General features: G+C 37.4%; 1 protein-coding gene across 1 annotated transcript in view; it reads left to right on the plus strand.

Annotated features, from left to right (window-relative positions):
• Positions 1–21481, plus strand: part of LOC136877377 (propionyl-CoA carboxylase alpha chain, mitochondrial) — a 108920-nt gene that overhangs the window by 63464 nt on the left and 23975 nt on the right. Inside the window, exon 13 of the mRNA XM_067151362.2 lies at positions 1519–1600. Within this exon, the coding sequence (XP_067007463.2) occupies positions 1519–1600 (82 nt within the window). The remainder of the gene's footprint in view (positions 1–1518; positions 1601–21481) is intronic.

The following is a 21481-nucleotide window of genomic DNA, read 5'->3' on the forward strand; positions in this document are numbered from 1 at the left end:
TGCAAGAATCTTGGATTTTTTGTGTATTGATGGCGAGGCTAAAATGATCATATACACACTTGAAACCAGAGTTGAGCAATAATTGAGGTAATTGAATTACATGAAACAAATACTGTTTTAGTAACTTTTACTAGTAATCATTACTTTTTTACAAAATGTAATTTTTTACTCATAATTTACTTCTTGAAATAAAATTGTAATTGATACATTTTAGTAAGTGATATACATTGCATAGAAGCAAAAATGGAAAAAGATAAAGTGATGATAAAGATAACTTTTTCAGTCCAACTACAGCAGAACCTGTAGTTTCACCAGCCAGGGCTGGATGAGGTACTTTATTGCCTCTCCAGTACCAGTAATTCCAAAGGCATCAAACTTATCCTTCAACATCCATCACTACTGAGAATGTTCTTAACATTAAACACAGATATTCCTTTAAGTATCCCTGTAAGGCATCTTTCTAGTAAATGCAAAGATGTACTTCAACCCCAAGTGGTTGAAGCTTAACAATGAGAAAATTGAGAACCAACTATTATTATAATTATTTGAATTGCTAAAAGTCACTAAATAAAATAAAAAATGTGGGAAAAACATCCTTTCAGAAGTTCTAAGGTACAGTATTACTTTTATGAAAATTTTCATGTATTTTACAATTGTGTTACATCCTGAGCTAAATGACATTTTAATATTCAAAAGAGAAGGGGGACTATGGCAGGAGTTGAAATGGTCCCCTACTAACATTCTGAAAACAGTCAGCTTTATTTAGAAATATTTCAAATAAAATTTGCTTTAAATTTAATTCTGAAAATTATATGTCATGACGGCCTTTTTGATGGAGCCAACCCTAATGCAGATATCACCTGTGAGCTTTGCTGACATGGAAATATTTAAGTCATCATGGGGATAATAGCAGTTGTAGTTGTGAAATACCTTTGTAAGATGCATAACTGCATGATCATCTGGCCCTGTTAATCAGGAAGATAATGAAGATGACTATCAAAATGAGAGGAAATGCGTGAAGGGGCGAATGCAGGGAAAAGGAATCATAAAGGGACCCGGTGGGGAATTGGGGGTTCCCTATGTCTCAGATGTTCCAATATTGGAAGAAAAAATGTGATGTCCTATGATGTTAAACTGTGGCTAAGTTAGTTGAGGTGTGCTCTGTTTCTTTTGCTGCCACTCATCTCTGCTAGATGGCATTACTGCTGCAATTGTACAAAATCTAACCCATCAATGACAGGTACAAAAACTAATTATACATAAAATTATTATAACTTGAAAACCTAAAATTGCATATCCTGATAGAAAGTGGTTTGTATTCCATATTCAGAACCAGTATGGATCAAAGACTGAAAGTACAATTTACTTTGCAAAGTACTGTATGATGGGTATATACAGTAGGCTAAGGTCATTAATTGGATGAGAGAGAGAGAGAGAGACACACTCACACCAGGATCATGATTCAACATTTTTTCAGCCTTCCAGTACAAATAATAATTGAACATCTCATTGTTACAGATATCGGGGAACTGCATTTAACATATCAGTATTAAATCAACACACAGCCCGTTTCATCAAAATGATGCCAGAGAAACCAAGAGTAAGTAAAATTATTGTATTTAAAATATACTGTTTCTATTATAAAACTAAAAAATAGCTTCATCAAGAAACTTTGAAATACTGTACTGTGACTGAAAAAGAGTAACTCCTGCTTGTTGATGTTTTCTATTTTATGTAACTGCATCACTAGGAGATTTAATATGAATTGAAATAATATTAGAACTGCATTGCTACTGTATGTTACAAAAACTTAAGAAGTAACAATCCATTCTACTGTAAGATATCTACACTATTGTTATAAAGATAAAATTTCTGAGTTTGAATATAGAGGGTAATTTTGGGAGCCTCACTACCGATTTTAGTGCAGTATTTCTTCTGCCATTAGAAAGCTCATTTCTTCCAGATTACTATAGGCTCTATGTAATTGTGCTTGCTTATCTAGGGCTCACACAATGTTAAACTTGAGGAGGTTGGAAAAATTGTGTACCCAGGACCTGTAAAAGTGCTTGAACTGTTAGTTCTATTAAAAATGTAACTCCCAGTGTACATAGAATTAATTTCTCTACAAAAAATTTCATACAGATTTTCTTCCTAACTCAAACAGTTTTCTAGGAAAGAATGCTTTTCCCTAGTCTGGTACACACTTTATCTAACAAAAACAAAATAAAAGATAAACTGTTAGTCTTATCAAAAAAGGAACATTACATACAGAATTTAGAACTATTAAAAATATTACATGTGATAAATATCATTCTTGATCCGTATTGATGATACTTGAATGGAATAATATCAATAAGTTAATTTATTGAATTTACCACCTAATCAATACAAAATGTCATACTTTAGTTGGTTTACTTTGGCATATTAACTAAAATGGTACATGTTTTGCCTTGAATTCAGGCATCATCAGCCATTATCTTAACTTAAAAATAGAAACAGGCATCTGATTTATATATACATGAAATAAAATTAAAAAACCTTGGAGAGACTAAAATTATAATTAACATATAGTAAAAGAATTAAAGTTAAGTTGGTTATAAAGATATTACAATGAGTCAGTAAAATTACAATTGGTGAAAGTAATGGTGATATGACATTAGAAGGTTTCTATTATAATTAAAAAGAAAGAACAAAGTAACAGTTTGTCATAAACGAGTGATAGGATTGCTAAAAATTATGTTGGCCGACCAGCGGTTACAACGAAAATGACAATGATGGTCGTATTTAATAAAAATGTAGCATAAAATAATAGTGAAATATGGTCATGTGACCGTCAATACTTGTTGACTAGAGATAAATCGAAAGTCAATGGCATATGGTGATATGGTTCAGTTTAATAAAAATAAAAATACGAAGTTGAATAACGATGTTTAAATAGGGCCTTTATGGACCATCTCAATTTGTTGAAAATACTGCAATGTTCTTAAGAATGTGTGGATGATTGACATTCGAGTCGATACAGAAGTGTTACCCTGTTTGTAAATGTGACCGGACCTTTTTTTAGAGTGGGATCAATTTTTGAAGCTTCATCTATTTCCTCCAAAGATAATGCAACTGGTGCCAAATATGTAGCCAAGTGCATCAGATAATTGTCCTTCTTGGCTCCACCGATTGAATTCTCACTTAACCGTGATAAAGATCTGCTATGTTATTTTGCCCCTTTACATACTTAACTTGGAAGTCAAAAGATTGGAGTCGCAGAAGCCAATGTTCAATTCTCGCGCAGGCCCAAAAATGACCTCTAGTGGTTTATGGTCCGTATACAGACAAAACTGCTTACCTGTCGGGAAAATCCTTAGACGCTCATACACCCAGACAATCCCAAGTGCTTCTTTCTCCGCCTGAGAGTACCTTTGTTCGGCATCTGACAGGCTGTGACTAACATAGCAAATTATGCGTGGGATCCCTTCATTGTTCCATTGTATCAGCACCACACCAAGTCCTTTTTGGCCAGCATCTGCCATCACTATCGTTTCGTCCTTGGGGTTGAAATATCCTAAAACTGAACTAGATGTAAGTACTTTTTTATTTTATTAAAAGCCTCTTGGTGTACTTGTTTCCATACAAACTGTGCAGATTTATGTGTAAGCTGTCACAGTGGTTCTGTCATAGTTGATATGTTCGGAATAAATCTACTTACATAGTTCAGTAGGCCTAGAAAACCTCTCAGCTCACACATTTTGTGGTCTTCTGCAATTCTTCAGAGCCGCCACTCTGTCTTCGGTAGGCCTAATGCCATTAACTGATATTATGTGAACCAAGAACTTAATTGAAGTTTTACCATATTCACACTTTACCTCATTCAGTTCAATACCGTGCTCGCGAAAAACTTCAAAAACCTTTTTTAATCTTGAATCATGTATTTCTTTAGTTTCCCCATACACCAGAATGTCATCAATAAATATGTAAACTCCTGTAGGTATCTTGTTCCTTACCAGATGCTCCATTATCTTTTGGAACTCAGGAGCTGCCTGATTCAAACAAAACATTAGCCGCTTGAACCTATATAAGCCTAAATGTGTGCTAAATGTGGTAATCTCCCATGAGTCTGGATGCAACTCTACATGGTGAAAAACTGACCTAACATCCAACTTTGAAAAGTATTTGCTTTCACTTATTTCAGGGGGTAGGTCTTCTATGGTTGGTAAGGGACGGCTAGCCTTTAGTACAGCTTTATTTGCCATTTGTATATCGACACGCAATCTAACGCTGTCACATTTTGGAATTCGTAAAAGAAGGGAAACCCATATTGACGGTCCTTCAACCTTTTCAATTATGTCATTTTGCTCGAGCTCAAGGATACATTGTGCTACTTTTTGTTTCAATGCCAATGGCACCCTCCGCAGGGGTTGAATAACTGGTGGGACTTTCGGGTCGATTGGTAATTTAAGCTGAAAATTCTTTATTTTGCCTGCCTTTGATGTGTCAGAAACCACTGTCTGGTTAACCTGCTCAGTAATTTGTAATATTCCTAGTTTTGTAGCCAAGGAACGTCCCAAAATAGGTGGTCCCCTACCTTTAATAACTACAACAGTGGTACTAATTTTTCTACTGGAATGCATTATGTCCGCCTCAAACTCTCCTAAAATATCCAACAGATCAGTTCTACCATAAGTGAAAAGTCTTTTTGAACTATATAGTAATTTTACTTTATCGGTTACCTGCTTCCTTTTAAATTCCTTTAAAGTTTCTTGGTCAATAACATCGCAAGTAGATCCCGAGTCAATAATAAAAACGAAAGGTACCCCTGACAAAAGACAAGTGGTCTTCCCCGTTGTCTCCTGTTTTTTTCATCATTTGTCAAAAGGGTGTAGTCTAAATCACTACTACATCCAGGGCCAACTTCATATTTAACGTTGCCCACGTAAGAAACTTCATCATCAACAGCTGACTCACCTGATTCTAATGTATATGTCCTTTTTGTTCTACAAAACTTACGATAGTGCCCCGTTAAATTACAAGCCTGGCAAACTTTGTTTCTTGCAGGGCACTGGGGGGTCACTTGCTAAGTGATTTGTTTCCCCGCAGTTATAATATTTCCTTTCTCCTCTATTTTGATAACTATTATAAATAGTTTTTTGGTGGAGCACCAGTGTTTTTGCCACTATTGGAAATAGTTCTTTGTGAAATCCCATACTTCTTCCTATTCGACATACTATACACCTCTTGCTCAGAACCGTCGTCCTTACTAAAATGTGATGTCTGAATGTTTATCATTTCTTCAGCCCAACCAATGTCAACCAAATCGGCTAGTGTGACAGAGGGTTTTTCCAATATTCTCTTTCTGACTTCAGCTGATTTGCAACCGTCTATGCACTGGTCACAAATAAACATGTCCTCCAATTCTTTTTTTATTGTGGTATCTTTAAAAATCACATTTGACAAGTTGTTGATGCAACCTAGATGTAAAGGCATCAGATGTTTCATCAACATCCTGTTACATAGACTTCATAATATGCTGCTCAAATAGTGGATTGCTATTCGGTAAAAGATGTTTATCTAACAATTATAAAGTATATTCATGCACAGCTTTACCTGTAGGAATAGTGTTTATTTATTTATTTATTTGTGTCTTTATTAAGTGGCGAAGTTAGGGCTCTTGGCCCTCTCTTACACTTAACCACTTTTTTTTTTTTTTTACAGTATTCATCTAAAATATCATTGTAATCAATTACTGTTATTGAGATGTGTAAGTCAGATAAGGAATTATAATAATACAGTTAATTAAGGTTATTACCGATGAAAAATTATAGGATAAATAGAGTGTGGATAATAACAAAAAAATCAACATATAACCTAAAGAATATATCTACAACTAACTTAAAGGAAAACATTTAAATATAAGGCTAATATAAATTAACTGAATATTAGTATGTTATAATCTGAGTATACTAGAATCGATGTTACTATGTAATCTATTTCTACGAACAGTCTATAGCCTTAAATGAGAGTAGTAAGAACGTAAATGGGATAGCCTAAGAACTTAAATCTAGTACGTAATTTTTGGTTTCATTCACACGTCATTCACTCTTACATTCATTCGAATCAACTGTATGTACTCTGGAGGAATTTACAGTAGGCTGTTTTAAATGTCCTAGACGAGCAAGACTTTTTAATATCTTCCGGGATTGTATTCCATAATCTCGAAGCAGAGACCAGGAATGAATGGCTGTACGTATTTGTTCGATGCGGTGCTATTTCAAGTAGTGATCCGGAACAAGTGTTAATTTCGTGGAACGAAGAAATAAGCCTAAAATTGGACAATAGATAGGTGGGGCTGTTTGAAAAAAGCAACTGATAGACAAGGGTCATTTGGTGCGTTTTTCTACGGTCATTTACCCGTAGCCATCCCAAATTTTTGTAGTATTGAGTTATATGAGCATCATATTGGAGCTGGAAGGCATATCGAATGCAAGAGTTCTGTACACGTTGTAGCTTTGTTGCTTGTTCACAGGTTAAGTCAGTCAATAAACTGTCACAGTAGTCAAAGATTGGACATAGAAGTGTTTGTATGAGTTTTAATTTAAGGCCCAGTGGAAGAACATTTTTATGACGCTTCAAAGGATAAATGGATGTATGTACTTTTCTGCACACATTAGTTATATGCTCATTCCAGGTCAGAGTCTCATTTAAGATGACCCCAAGGTTTGTAATAATTTTGGAGTATGGCACTTCGGTATCATCAATGGTAATTGGAGGAGGATTGTGATTATTATTTAGAGCACACAGTAATTTTTTGTGTCCAATTATTATGCTTTGGGTCTTTCGTGGGTTGATGAGTAAGGCATTGTTTCTGGCATACGTTGTGAGTCGTTGTAGGTCTGTATTCATTTGCTGGATCACTTCGCATATACTATCTACACTGGTATAATATACCTGTAGGTCATCAGCATACAGATGGTATTTACAGTGGACAAGTGGGGATGAAATATCATTGATATGCAGGCTGAATAATAAAGGTCCCAGCACAGATCCTTGAGGCACGCCAGATGATCTGATAATCCATTTGGACGTAACATTGTTTACTGAGACACACTGACAACGATTTGTGAGGTAGGATATAAAGAAATTAAGCGCACTCTGGTCGATGCCAAGGGAGCGCAATTTTGAAAGGAGTAGTTGTTTGTTGACTGTATCAAATGCACTGTTAAAACCAAGGAGCGTGAGTACCGTCACCTGTCGTTTATACATAACAAGCCTGATATCATCTGTTACCCAAAGGAGTACTGTCATCATACTGTAGCCCTTCCTGAAGCCAGATTGCAACGGGTATAGTAGTGAATGATTTGCGAGATATTCAGTTAGTTGCTCGTGAATTAGTCATTCAGGGGCTTTCGCAAGCGGAGGGAGTATTGATATAGGGCAGTAGTCTGATGGATAATTTTATGTGGTGTTCTTTAATACTGGAATCACTAGAGCATCCTTCCAAATGTCTGGAAAATTTCCTAAATTTATACAGTAATTAATTAATTGTTAATTGTTTCGTTTTGTTCCGTAGACGACAGTATTGTTTGAAATCCGTTTGCTCTTTTGTTGCTCTGTATCGGCAAAACAAAGCATCATGGCGGGCCATTGTTGCTTTTATCTTACGAGGGAACGGTACGAAGTCGGACGGCGAATTTCGATTCGATTTTTACATATTCGCGAAGTTCTTTCTAAGCTGAAACAGGTAGTGGAAGTCTAATTTTTCGCTGGTCTTTTGTAAGGGGGCATTTGGGGGCTCAATGTTGGCGGTGCGCACCCTGAATTGTACAGTACATGCTGGCACACGTCAGCGCTCACGGCCAGCAACTGCCCTGCCTCGCCTTCCCTCTCCACTCCTTCGGTTCTCCTCTGTCCCCCACCACATACGGCTGCCAATAGTTGTGTATATGAGACGGCGAGTCCTATTCTATTCGGTCAAGTTCTCCATGACTGATGGCTATTCTACATACAGGAGATCGCATTGGTACTTTGTTATGGCCGCTTGCAACATTATTGCAGCTCTTATTAATGCCTACGGTGTTAATATTCAGGAAGCTACAGAGCTTTCTGATGAAGAGAAAATCATGTATATACAAATAAAGACAATGTTTGATGCAATTTTGGAGGGAAATGTGATTTTATTCAGGGGGAAGAAGCTGTTTTTGTTGATTCAGAAGACGAAGATGGCGTTGAGGATGGGACAACAACACCGAAAAAACGCAAACACGGAGATAAGTTTGACAAAGATGACAAGTCTTGTGATGGCCGAGGAAGACCCTGTAAGTCAGTGGAAGATTATGATTCCGAATCATTGTTGGACATGTATCAAAAAATAAAGGAACAAGGATCTATGTACGCCGTACGGAAGTATAAGAAAACTCGGAGACAAATTTATGGAATCGTCAACCATGTTGAACACAATGGAGAAATTAGGAAATGTGCGATGGTTCGAGCTTATGTGAAAGAATAATTCACCAAGGCAAGGATGCGTTATTTATATGTCACAAAATCGGACATTGAGCGTTGGATTGGTGAGGGTAGAGAGTTGTATTGCCCCAAACACTCTCTCCAAAGCGAATCATACTTGACAAACCTTAAAAGGCATTTGAAAATTCGGTTCCGAAAAGTAACCAAACTAGTCAGAACAACGTTTAAAACAGACGAAGAAGTACCTCGTATGACACAAAGTGGCTAAAAAGTTTGTAACATTCATTAATGAATTGCAAGAAAAGAAAGAGATCCCGGATGCCAATATCTGGAATTCGAACCAGTCCCGATTTGAGTACGAAATGGCAACACAGAGAAGTTATGATTTTCGTGGTGTGAAAGACGTTCTTGTTACGCTTGTTTGCCGAAATAGTTTTACGCACTTCCACACAGTGCAATATCACATTTCTAAAGCCGGAGAAATGGGACATTTGTTCTTGATCATTTTCAAAGAAATTAATGGAAAGTTTGGACCTAGAGTACAAGAAAGTATCAAAGTCTACATGGATGCCTTCAAATATGTCGTAATTGATTATTCATCTTCCGGGAAAATGGGGAAGGGCATGTATGTGACTGGTTTCAAAACATTTTCCATCCGCAATTACAGGAAGACGGAAGAAATCTTCTTCTCATAGATTCATTCAGTGGCCAGGGCAAAAATGCACAATGAATCCCTGACGAACAAACATGTTCAAATTGAATACATACCGAAAGGAACTACCATACCGGTACGTATCTTTGCCAGCCGTGTGATCTGGAACTCTTCCGCCAAATAAAATGTTTAGTCCGTCGAATGGACAACATTTGCTGGGTAAGGAATTTACACGGCCAGTCAAAATTAAAACCCAAAAACAGACCTTTCATTATAACTTGTCAAATACTAGCGCATAACCAATTACAAGCTGATTGTTTTGTACCAATGCTGAAATATGCTTGGAAAGCAGGTGGTTATTCCATTAATGACAATATACCACAATTTCATACTGTCTCGCAAATGAATTTTCATGATTTGACTGATACAAAGTGTGCTGGAAATAATTGTACCAATTTTTCGTTTATAAGGTGCGCACATTGTTGTCTTGTGTTTTGTCATTCACATTTTGTGTTAGATTTTCACTATCATGCCATGAACAATGGACCAATGCCAGACTGTGTTAGAATAAAGTAATTTCTTGAACACTTTGAATGTCATGATGATGCAGATGATATTTGATTATGTATTATTTGTATGTTAAGTAGTGATTTGTAAACAATTTTTATTGTTTGTTTTTTCCATAATGAATTCATCTTTGTAAATAAAATGTCCCAACTAACGTCAGTCTTCACCCGCCATCCCCTGTACATAACTGTAGGCAGCCCTATGTGGTGGGGGAGAGAGGAGAACCGAAGGAGTGGAGAGGGAAGGCGAGGCAAGACAGCCGCTGGCTGTGAGCGCTGACGTGTGCTGGCATGTACTGTACAATTTATTGCGCGCACCGCTAACTTTGAGCTACCAAATGGCCCCTTAAAAACCACCAGCGAAAAATTAGACTTCCACTACCTGTTTCAGCTTAAAAAGACCTATACGAATATGTAAAAATCAAATCAAAATTCGCCGTCCGACTTCGTACCGTTCCCTCGTTAGTGTTTAACCACGGAGCAGGAGAGCGAGAAACCCTTGCCTGCAGAACAGGAGCATGCTTGTCATAGAGTCCTAACAATAAGAAGTTAAATCGATGTACTTTCAAGTTCACGTCATGCAATTGTCGTATGTCGTCCCAAGGCAAATTATATGCGTCATATTGTAGTAGAGTTAAGTCTATATTTTTCATGTCTCTGTAGTTTATATACTTAGCTTTACACTTCGGCACCCACAGTGAGTAGCACAGATAGATAATATCGTGTGTAGAGATACCAGAGACAGAGATTTATCCATGCTTGACAGCCTTATGGGGATTATTTGTCACTAAGTAGTCAATTAGAGTGTGGGTTGAGCCGTTATGTGTGTGTGTACGTGATTAGTTGTGTCTAATGGTAGGATGGTCATGTCCACTGAAATGAACAGTCTGCGAATTCGGTCCAAGTCGCTAGTCTGGGTCAGGAGATTTATGTTAAAATCACCGAGGATTATGATGTGTTCTTAACCTGGTATAAGTTTCAGCAGATCTGCTTCAAGTGCGTCTATATTACTTACCTTGGGTGGCTTATATACTACTACTATTAACACTTTCTGGTGGTTGACGATCGCCTCAAGGAACATATATTCAGTATGCGGGGTGTCATTGGGGGAAGATTTACAGATTGTTTTGCTCTTAATGTCATCTCTACAGTACACTGAAACACCACCGCCTCATTTACCTGCGCGGTCATTCCTGTATAAAGTATACCCATCAATTTTTACAAGCGCGGAACTGATACTGTTAGTCAACCAACTTTCACTCAGACCGATTAAATGCATATTTGTATCAGTAATTATAGAACAGACTTCATCAAAGTAACTTAAAAGTGATAAACGGTTAATGTGGCAGCATTGCAGGGTTCTAGGAAACTGCGACAAGACACGTTTCAGTAGGATTCCTGTGGGCTCAGGTTGGGGTAGGGGAGCTACTGGTGATTGTGAAAGAGGGTTGTCACTGTCTTGGAATACGTCCGGGTCAATGGCATGCAGGAATTCCTCATCTGCTACAAGCACAGGCTCATTAGTCTTAGCCATTATCATGCATAACTAAAGAAACACTTACCGAGAATTTTCCAGGTACATTCGCTGACTCAATTCGCACACACTGTGTTGTGTTCAGGGATAGAATAAAATATGTCCTGCAAGCCTTCTCCACCCGAATGTAGGTAAATTGCCTGTTTTCTAGCTGAATCTGTTATTCCTTTTGCAGCAATATACAATTTGACCAAACTTTTCCATTTTTTTCCATCTAGAAGCAAGGCTCGTGACATCTCCATTTACATCAAAAATTGGTAGAGGCCTAGTACTGTTTCTTTCCATTTTAATATCTTCTGAAGGTTTAGTTTATGGATTTAATCAATGGATTTTACTGACTGCGCCAATGTTCTGAATAAATAGCGATTTAAACGAAACAATCTCTTTATTGACAGTCGTCATTACATCCAAAGCATAAACAACAATTCTCTTCTCCCTGATCTTACAACACACACATCGATCTTCTACATATTGATAGTACAGTACACATTGTCACCAACAATTTGTATGTGTCAGTGACAAAATAAAACCAAACCTTATCAATTTCATAAGAAATTTCTTATGGATTGTGGGGAGACGTAAAAAGCAGCCACCAGGCTGTCATAATAGAAGTATAGGATAATAAAAAGACAGTGGGAAAACTGAAAGTGTATTATGAGAAGTATACAAGAATGAGTTTCAGAAAAAACAGCAGAAATTATACAATTGAGGGAACAATGATTTGGTTGAGGCATTTGATCGAGGGCCATAGTATTACAAGAAGTTAAGCTTGTATCAGAAAAGGTGGCAAGGGTGGGTAGGTTTTTAACTGGAATGAAAATTCAAGTAGAAGCAAGAGCTATCAGTGCCTGTATTAATAAAAGTGAGAGTATCTCGAGGTAAGATTCTTGGTAGTCCTACCAAGCGACTGCTGCTCATCCCGAAGGCCTCCAGATAGCGAGGTGTTGGCTGTTATTCATGGCTTTCTTAGACTGGAGTCACCATCTTCCCATCAGATAGCTTCTCTCTTGTTCTCAGATAGGCTGAGTAGACCTGAAACCCAGGTAATTATGCCTGATTTGGCTGGGAATCAAACCCAGGCTAAAAGGCAGGCTCGGCCACCAGGCCAGCACATTCTATATTACACAACCTATTTTTCTTGTAGATTTTCCCATTTCAACCCAACTTTTTCATGAGCTACAGGTGCAAGTGCAACCTCTCTTTGCTCTGTGTGTCTCAAAGTATGTTCTGTCAATTAATTTCTTCTAGTCAAAGTTTGACAAATCATTCTCCTCGCAACAACTTGATACAGTATGTATTTGTGGTCCACTCTTCTCACCTCACCTTCAACAGACTTCCACAACACTACTTTTTAAAGACTTCTATTCTCTTTCTTTCTTTCTTTATTTCTTTCTGCACCAGTTATTGTCCATATTTCATTTTCATAAAATGCCACCTCCATACAAAAGTCTTTAAGAAACATCTTTCTAATATGTATATATGTGATTGTAGTGAGCAAATTTCTTTTCTTAAGAAAGGTCTTCCTTCCTTGGGTTAGTCTACATTTTATATTCCCTTTACTTCTATAATCATTCATTATTCTTCTCTCTGATCATAAGTATCTGGACACACCTGTACATTAGTAAACAATAACAAATGGTGCATTGTACCTGTATAAAAGGAGGCAGGGAGATTTTACTGCTTAGTGTGCCTACAAAATAGCAATGTGAGGTAATAATTGGTTGCCACATAAGCAAGAAATCTGTAACAGATGTATCTAACCTTACTAATGTAGGTACCCAGGGTTGGGAAGTAATTGAGTAAAAGTACTGTAATTATTTGTAATGAATACTTTTTTAGAAATTTTTACAAAATATAAGTAATGTGGTACTTCTTGAAATTAAATTTTAATTGTTACGGTACATTCCAGTAATTGATATACATCGATTGGAAGCAGAAACACAAAAATCTTCATTTTCAGTTCTACTACTGCAGCACCATTGCTGGATGAGGTACTTTCTTACCTCTTCAGTACCGGTACTTCGAATGGCATTAAACTTAATCTACATAATTGCTCTTAAAATTAGACAAGTATTCCTTCAAGTACCCTCAGGAGGTTGAGGCTTAGCAATAAGAGTTTTCAGAACCAATTACTTTTAAAGTAATTGGCAAATTATCTGAAATGCTAAAGGTCACTAACAAAAATAAATATTATGGAAAAAATTTATTTTCAAGATGACAAGGTATCATGTTTAATCTCAGTGATGATAATCACTTGACCAAGCTCGATAGCTGCAGTCGCTTAAGTGCGGCCAGTATCCAGTATTCGGGAGATAGTAGGTTCGAACTCCACTATCGGCAGCCCTGAAAATGGTTTTCCGTGGTTTCCCATTTTCACACCAGGCGAATGCTGGGGCTGTACCTTAATTAAGGCCACGGCCGCTTCCTTCCCACTCCTAGCCCTTTCCTGTCCCATCGTCGCCATAAGACCTATCTGTGTCGGTGCGACGTAAAGCAACTAGCAAAAAAAAAATCACTTGAATGGTCAGTGTACTGGCCTTCGGTTCAGATGGCCCCAGGTTCGATTCCTGCTGGGTCGAGTATTTTAACTGTGTATGCTTAATTCTACTGACTTGGGGACTGGGTGTTTGTGTTTGTGTTAATACACTTCTCCTCATCTACACATACTGTAACACACCACACTCCTAACAAATACAGTATAGACAATACATGACGCTCCTGGATTTAGCCTTGTTAAAATGAGAGACGATTCGCAATTGGTGCTCCTAGTTGGAATTGAAGAGGACGAATTGAGGCAAATATTCATTTATAGGAAGGGGAGTTAGGGATTGGAATAACTTACCAAGGGAGATGTTCAATAAATTTCCAATTTCTTTGCAATCATTTAAGAAAAGGCTAGGAAAATAACAGATAGGGAATCTGCCAGCTGGGCGACTGCCCTAAACGCAGATCAGTAGTGATTGATAGTGGCGTGACCTGGAAATTTGCACTAAATTCAAATATCAATGCAAATTCATATATGGGAATAAATAAATTATGTCTAGAAAGAAAGTGTTATTAAGATATTAACTTCAAAGTTGCTAAAGAAGTTCTGGATGAATGAAAGAATTATTATTTAACAGGTTGTTATTTAAAGACTGAAATTAGACATATAATCAAGATGTGAAATGCACTGCTGTGAAATGACTTGACCTTTCATTTATACATTACTTTTTTGCTTTAGCATTCCTGCCTGAATGTTTCCAGTTAGATTTGTCTATTCCCTCAATTAAAAGACATTGTATCATCACATTAAGACACTTTTCAGTCCGGCCCCATGGTATAGGGGAGAACACGTCCGCCTGGTGCCCGGCAGCCCCTGGTTCGATTCCCGGCTGGGTCAGGGGTTTTTAATTGGCCTGGGGACTAGGTATTTGTGATGTCCTTAATCTTCCTTTCCTCACACACAACATTCCACACTACCACCATTCCAATTACATGCAGGTTCGTACAATATGGTGCCAGTAGTGGCAAAAGATCCACATGAGTGAACAAAGAGCATTAAAAGAAAAGAAAAAGTCACTTTTCAATAAACAGATTGGTACATTCCTGTCTTTTTCTCTTGAAAGGACTACCCTTTTTGGAAGGGTCGGTAGCATTTGATGTTTCATTTTTTGGGAGATTCTGTGTTGGTACAGATCACGGCTTTAATCTAAGGAGAAGGATAACATAAAGGAAAGCATGAAAATGCTATCAATAGTTATGTTTTGAGGAATATTTACATACAATTAAATTAAAGAATTTAACATACCCTTCGCTGTATAGTCAGGGATTTGTAAAGTCGCTGACCTGAAATGATCTAAACAGATCATATAATTCTTATTCAAGCATAATGTCCTTCTTTCATATGTACCTTATCGAAGTTACTTCTCTGACATTTTAAAACCCAAAGTTCACACTTACAACACATCGGTATTGCAGGTTAACTGCTGCACTATACAATAAAATAAGCTTAATATATTTTAAGCCAGTAAAAATGTGGGTTGCACAGGTCAGAAGTTTAGGAAGTACGATAAAAAATATCTTTGTTTCTGGAAGAATATATATGCAAACACAATATTTACTTACGTTTTCTTGGGACGAGAAAAACAGAAAAAAGACCGCAAATCCTTTTGCACTTCATAGTTATTGCAACCAAACACAGCACATATCTTTCCACTCATGCTGAGAGAGATATAAAGGAATGACTACATGCTACAATTTATTTATGTTAACTTACTGCAAACGCATAAATAACACCAAAACTCCACAAACAAATACACGTGCTCTTATGACAGAATCAGTAACTCTAGGCCACTCCACTAGACAGAGCTCTAATCGCTGTCCCTCGATATCTTGCAGACTGTCGTGTATTATCTCTACTGTATTTGCTCCTAATCACCATAGAAACACACAATTGTGAATATGTGTTCCCTCCACATATGCTTGATATCCGGAGGGGTATCTGGCTGTAAAACTGGGTCAAATCTACCACAGATACTGGCTCCAATAAATTGAGATGAAGGCCAGGAAGAGAAAAAGTGAGAATAGTCACATAATATTTCTATGCTGAAAGAGAAAAACATGCATCTTCTACTTTGCACACTTTGGTATCATTCCAGTCTCATGAGAAAAAGGTTGCAGATTTTCTTAAGACTGGTGTTCTGGAAGTAATAATTTTACTTACTACTTGTTGAAAAGGTAATTTGTAATTGTAACTGAGTAGAATTTTAAAGGACAACTTCTTAACCTGACTACAATATTGGTATATGCCACAACAACCGACTCTGAGGAAGAATATATTGATGGATTTTATGATCAAGTACAGGCAGTAATAGATACAATTTGCAGAAAAGGTGTGTTACTTCTGATTGGAGACTGGAATGCAAAAATTAAAAAAGGCAAAGAACTTCTAACAAATACTTTTGTTTTAGTAACTTTTACTCGTAACTGTTACTTTTTTACAAAATATAAGTAATATACTTATGATTAGGCATCTGAAATGAATCAGGAGAACAGCTTTACAGCTTCTCTGATTACAACAATCTATTCATTGCCAAAATCATCACTTACACACCTGGACATCATCTGATGGAACTGACTGTATTATTGGTTTTATAAGATGGAGGGGTGCCATTACAACAGCAAAAACTTGGCCAGGTGCAGACTGTGGATCGGTCATGAATTTCTGATGTGTAAATTACAAGTCAAACTTAGACAGAGACCTAAGATCTCCCAAGATATGACCTAGAAAACATTCCAACTAGTTTTAAAATATCACTTACAAATCCTTTTGGAGCCTTGGGTAAATCTTCTCCACCAGGAAGCAGATGAATTGTGGTTTGAAATTAAGGATTTCATCAAGGAGGAGTGTGACCATAATTTACTGATGGTTACAGTGAAGAATAAATCAAAATGGATGTCAATTGGAACAATACAAATAGCTAAAAGGAGAAAGGAAGCTTAAATTCGGATGGACAGAGAACTCGTGTCAATACTGAACTGAGAGTTTCAAAGAAGTGTTCAATGAGAAAAATAAGAGTACTATAACAAAATCTGTACTGATTTAGAAAAAAGGCAATATGGCAATATGAAAAGGATATTCCAGTATAGGCCTTCATCCATTTTGAGAAAAATTTCACCAAGGATAGGAATGGTGAATGGTCAGTTAACAACCGATGAATCAGGGATTAAGCATAGATGGAAAGAGTATATTGAGGACTTGTATAAACAAGATATGCATGATGATAGTCCAGTGGAAAGGACACATTTCACCTGGAATCTCAAGTGTTGGAAGATGAAATAAGATCTGCTCTTAAATCATTTGCAAACAGGAAGGTCTCTGGGATTGATGGAATTCCAGCTGTAATATGGCAAGCTACAGAATAAGATTTGGTCAAAGTTTTAACAGCATTATGTCAGAAGATTTGGAAAACTACAACATGGCCCACTGATTTGAAATGATCCATCTACATTCCTATACCAAAAAAGAAGATCTGTTGGACTGCACAAACTACCATACAATCGCACTAATACCACATGCTAGTAAGGTCTACAACGAAGATTAGAACCTTACATAGAGCGTGAGCTGTCCAGAACTCAAGCTGGATGGTAGAGAGAGCAAAGGCATACCAGAAAGAGCTCTATATGTGCTTTACTGATTATAAGAAAGCCTTTGATAGTGTAAATAACAGAAAGATGTGGAATGTTCTTAGACGGATGGTTATACCTGAACATCTTGTTGTCCTGATGTGTAACCTCTATCTGCAACAAGAGGCCACAGTTAGAACTGAGAATGGTGATACAGACTGGTTTTCAGTTGGTAAGGGGGTAAGGCAGGGATTCATATTCTCTCCTTATCTGTTCCACTTTTATGCTGAGTACATCATGAGAGAAGCTGGAACATATGAGACCTTCTGTGGATTTAGGATTGGTGGTCTCAATATAAACAACCTACATAATGCAAATGACACAACTTTGATGGCTGAAGGTAAGGATGACCTGGAGGCTTTTCTACTGAAAGTAAAAGAGCAAAGTGAGAAGATGGGACTCCATCTAAATATTGGTAAGGCAAAGATTCTTACAACAGGTACACCTTCAGATATCAAGTTACATGATGAGGTCATCAAAGTGGTAGATTCAATCATAAGTAGTAATGGCTCTGACAGTTCAGATATCTGCAGAAAACTAGCACTTGGCAGAGTGGCATTCCAAGGCCTACGTAAGATCTTCAGGTCATCATATGTATTTACATACTGGTCAGAATGGTGAAGGTATTAGCTTCTCCCACAGTAACATATGGATGTGAAAGCTGGACCATAAAAAGCATGACAGAAAGTGCATTGTTGCATTTGAGCTATGGTGCTGGAGAAGGATTTTGTGTATACCTTGGACAGTCAGGAAGACCAACAAGTCGGTCATTCAGAACATCAATCTAGGTGTATCCCTTGAGGCATTCATTACAAAGTTATAGCTATCTTATTTTGGGCATACTATGAGGCAGTCTGAACCCTTGGAAAAGGAAATCATGCTTGGAATGGAGGAAGAGACTCTAAGGTGAGGACGGCTGGCATTGAGATTGATAGATATTATCAAACTTGCAATGAATATGTCCTTGCAAGATCTGAAAGGCATTGTAGAAAACAGAAACATTTGGAGACGCTCCATCCATGCAGTCACCACGTGTTGACGTCGACTTCATGGCACCTAGTCAAGTCAAGTCAATTAAGTAAAATATTTCTCGGGTAACTGAAATTCAGCTCAGTTACATTTTCCTGTATTTTTCTCATCAGTGAAATGTAATTGTAAAGTGGAAGTGTGAGGGTACAACCAAAGCACAACCATGGTCTGGTCAGCCACATAAGGGACCAACATAGATTAAAGAAGATGATTCGAGAAAATAATCGGTTGTTTGTAGAAAGTATCACAAGGGGATTTCAAAGTGCTGCACTGTGCATTGGGAATTAAAAAGAAGAGGGTTTGATGGTCGATCAGCTTCCCATAAACCAAATATTTCTCCTCATAAAAAGGGCCACCTAGCTTGGTGTAAAGAGTAATGTCACTGAATACTGGAACAGTGGAAACAGGTAATTTGGAGTGATGAATCACATTATAAATTGTGGCAATGTGATGGGAGGATTTGGTTATGAAGAATGCCCAGGGAATGCTATCTACCTGAACGTTTAGTACCAACAGTGAAGTTTGGAGGAGGTGGCATTATTAAGATGTGGAGATTTTTCTCATGGCATGGCCCCCTTGTAGGACTGTGTGGCACTGTAAATGCAGAAGGATACTAACGCATTCTGAATGCCTTTGTACTGCCAACTGTGGAAAATCAGTTTGGTCTTGACCATATTTCATACTAACACGATAACGCTTCAAAATTAAAAGCAGGCTCTTTAAGCCGGTGGTTTAAGGATAATAATATTCTACAACTGGACTGGTCCACCCAGAGTCCCGACCTAAACCCAATAGAATAGCGGTACCTATGGGATGAGTTAGAACAGCGACTTTGTTCCAGACCCTATTATCCAACATCAACTCATTCTCTGGCTATGGCTCTTCAGGAAAAATACTATGCCATTCCCATGGCATTGTTCCAATACCTAGCAGAAAGTCTCCTATAAAGAGTCAGAACTGTGATAAAGGCAAAAGGCAGACCAACATCATATTATTGACCATTAGAGAGTATGTTACTAGAAAACTCTGCCTTTAGTTTGAGGTAGATGTCTGGATACTTTTGATCAGATAGTGTATTCATGTACTTCAAGACTTAATTTCTTACTCTGATATTTCTTATATCCCCTGACTTCATTCAACTGTATTTCATCATTATTATTATTGGTCTAGATTTATCTACATCTTGTATGACTGTCTCTCTACCATTCAGCAGTTTATCCTGATCCTCTGTAGACTGAGATAGAAAATGGTTGGGGGTTATGTCAAAGCCACAGCTAAAGGTCTTTTGAGCATAGAATATGTTGCATAGGTATTAAAAAAAAGTTTATTCAGTAATTTAGATTTAGATATTTTTTTATTTACTTTTGTGGGTTGCTGTAGTCATGTACTTAGTTCATGAACTATGGGCAACTGCTTGAGTGGCCTAGTAAGTGGTCCTGAGAGTCGGGATACCTGTTGCTATGGAACAGGAGTGGGTATCTCGGACATATTCTGAGTCATTGCCCTCCTTATGTTCAGGTGGCTAGGACAATGCAATCCATCTGTGGTCCCTAACCTGTTAGAGGAGGGATCCTCACTGGGACTAAATGTAAGTAGGGTAGCATCCTGCTTCACAGAATTTACCAAGCTCAGAACATTTTAAGCAATTCTGCACTTGACAAGTGAGGGGCTCCTTGGAAATAACTTGGCAAACAAAATGGAATTTGATGGGGAGCTATCAATATTAATGGTGCTTAAGGAAGAAAAAAGTAGAACTGGCTAAGTCAGTAAAAAGTATGCATCTAGATGTGTTACAGGTTTATGATATTCAAGCAAGGAGAGATAATGAGAAAGAGGTTGTAAAGTACTCTTAACAAGTGTTAAAAAGGTGAGGGCAGAGTATGGGGCTGAACTGTTCTTCAGGAATACTATTCCACCTAATGTCATTTCTGTATGGCACAGAAATGAGCAAATGATGTGGGCAGATTTATCTGCTGGGAAAATTAGGACAAGGATCGTCTGTCTACTCGCCAGCCTACAGATGAGAATGAAGCTGACAAGTTTTACGAAGCACTGAGTGACATCATAATCAGGTACAACAGCAATGGGCAATTTCAGTTGAGAGTTAGAAATAGAACTGAAGGATACACAAAAGTGATGGTTAAATGGGGAGAAGATTTGGAAGCTAATAAGAATGGGAAATGTTTACTGGACTGCTACACATGGGAGGGTAAAGGCCCCAGATCCATAATGGACTCTACTGTATAATAACCATATTAACATTGATGCTTTCACGGCCCGTACTTGTAGACATGATATGGGCTTTTGGGCTTATGCTGTATCAAGAAAACAAGGTGAAACTCTTTACGTTTTGTAGAGAGCTTTGCTCTGCATCTTTAGAAGAAAATCTCAACTGTTCACAAGGATGTCTTCTACAATAATGAGGGTTTCGATTTAAGAATGCTTATCGGTGGAGCTGTAATGGTATGCTCGTTCATCACCAGATGGCTCAATATATGCTGGCACAACACCCAAAGCAGGAGCTGATGACAACAGTGAGCTCTAATTAACATGTTCTATCAAACTCTTGTATGCGTGAGAAGTATCAGAGAGGACATCAGGCAAATCAGGGATGAATGTAGTAGAAGAAATATTATTTATTCCTTCTTCATTTAAGTTGTCGTCAGCTGTTTCATGCTCTTATATCTGTGTTGCAGAATAGACAACAAGTTCATCAGACTAATCCAAAACAATGGGGAGGGGGGGAAGGAATATAATTTTAAAAAATCAAGTGCAGCAAAAGACAAAGAAAAAGTGTAGAATAGAGATGATGAAAAAAAAAAAGTGAGTTTAAAGAAAAGCATTGAGTTGAAGAGACAAGACTAAAAAGAAGAAAGAATTAATTCCATAACAGGTGCACATAGATTATAAACATAAGAGACATTGAGTGAACCACATAGTAATGAGGAGAGTACAGATTTGGAAAAAATGAAATGAAATAGTGACAGTGAAGAATATCTACTAAAGTCTTTAATAGTTGGCAACTACATTTTGCTTTACTGATAGCTAGTGTCCCTGTTGAAATTATTAGGATTTTTACAT

The sequence above is a fragment of the Anabrus simplex genome, chromosome 7, assembly GCF_040414725.1.
Source record: "Anabrus simplex isolate iqAnaSimp1 chromosome 7, ASM4041472v1, whole genome shotgun sequence".
Lineage (NCBI taxonomy): Eukaryota > Metazoa > Arthropoda > Insecta > Orthoptera > Tettigoniidae > Anabrus > Anabrus simplex.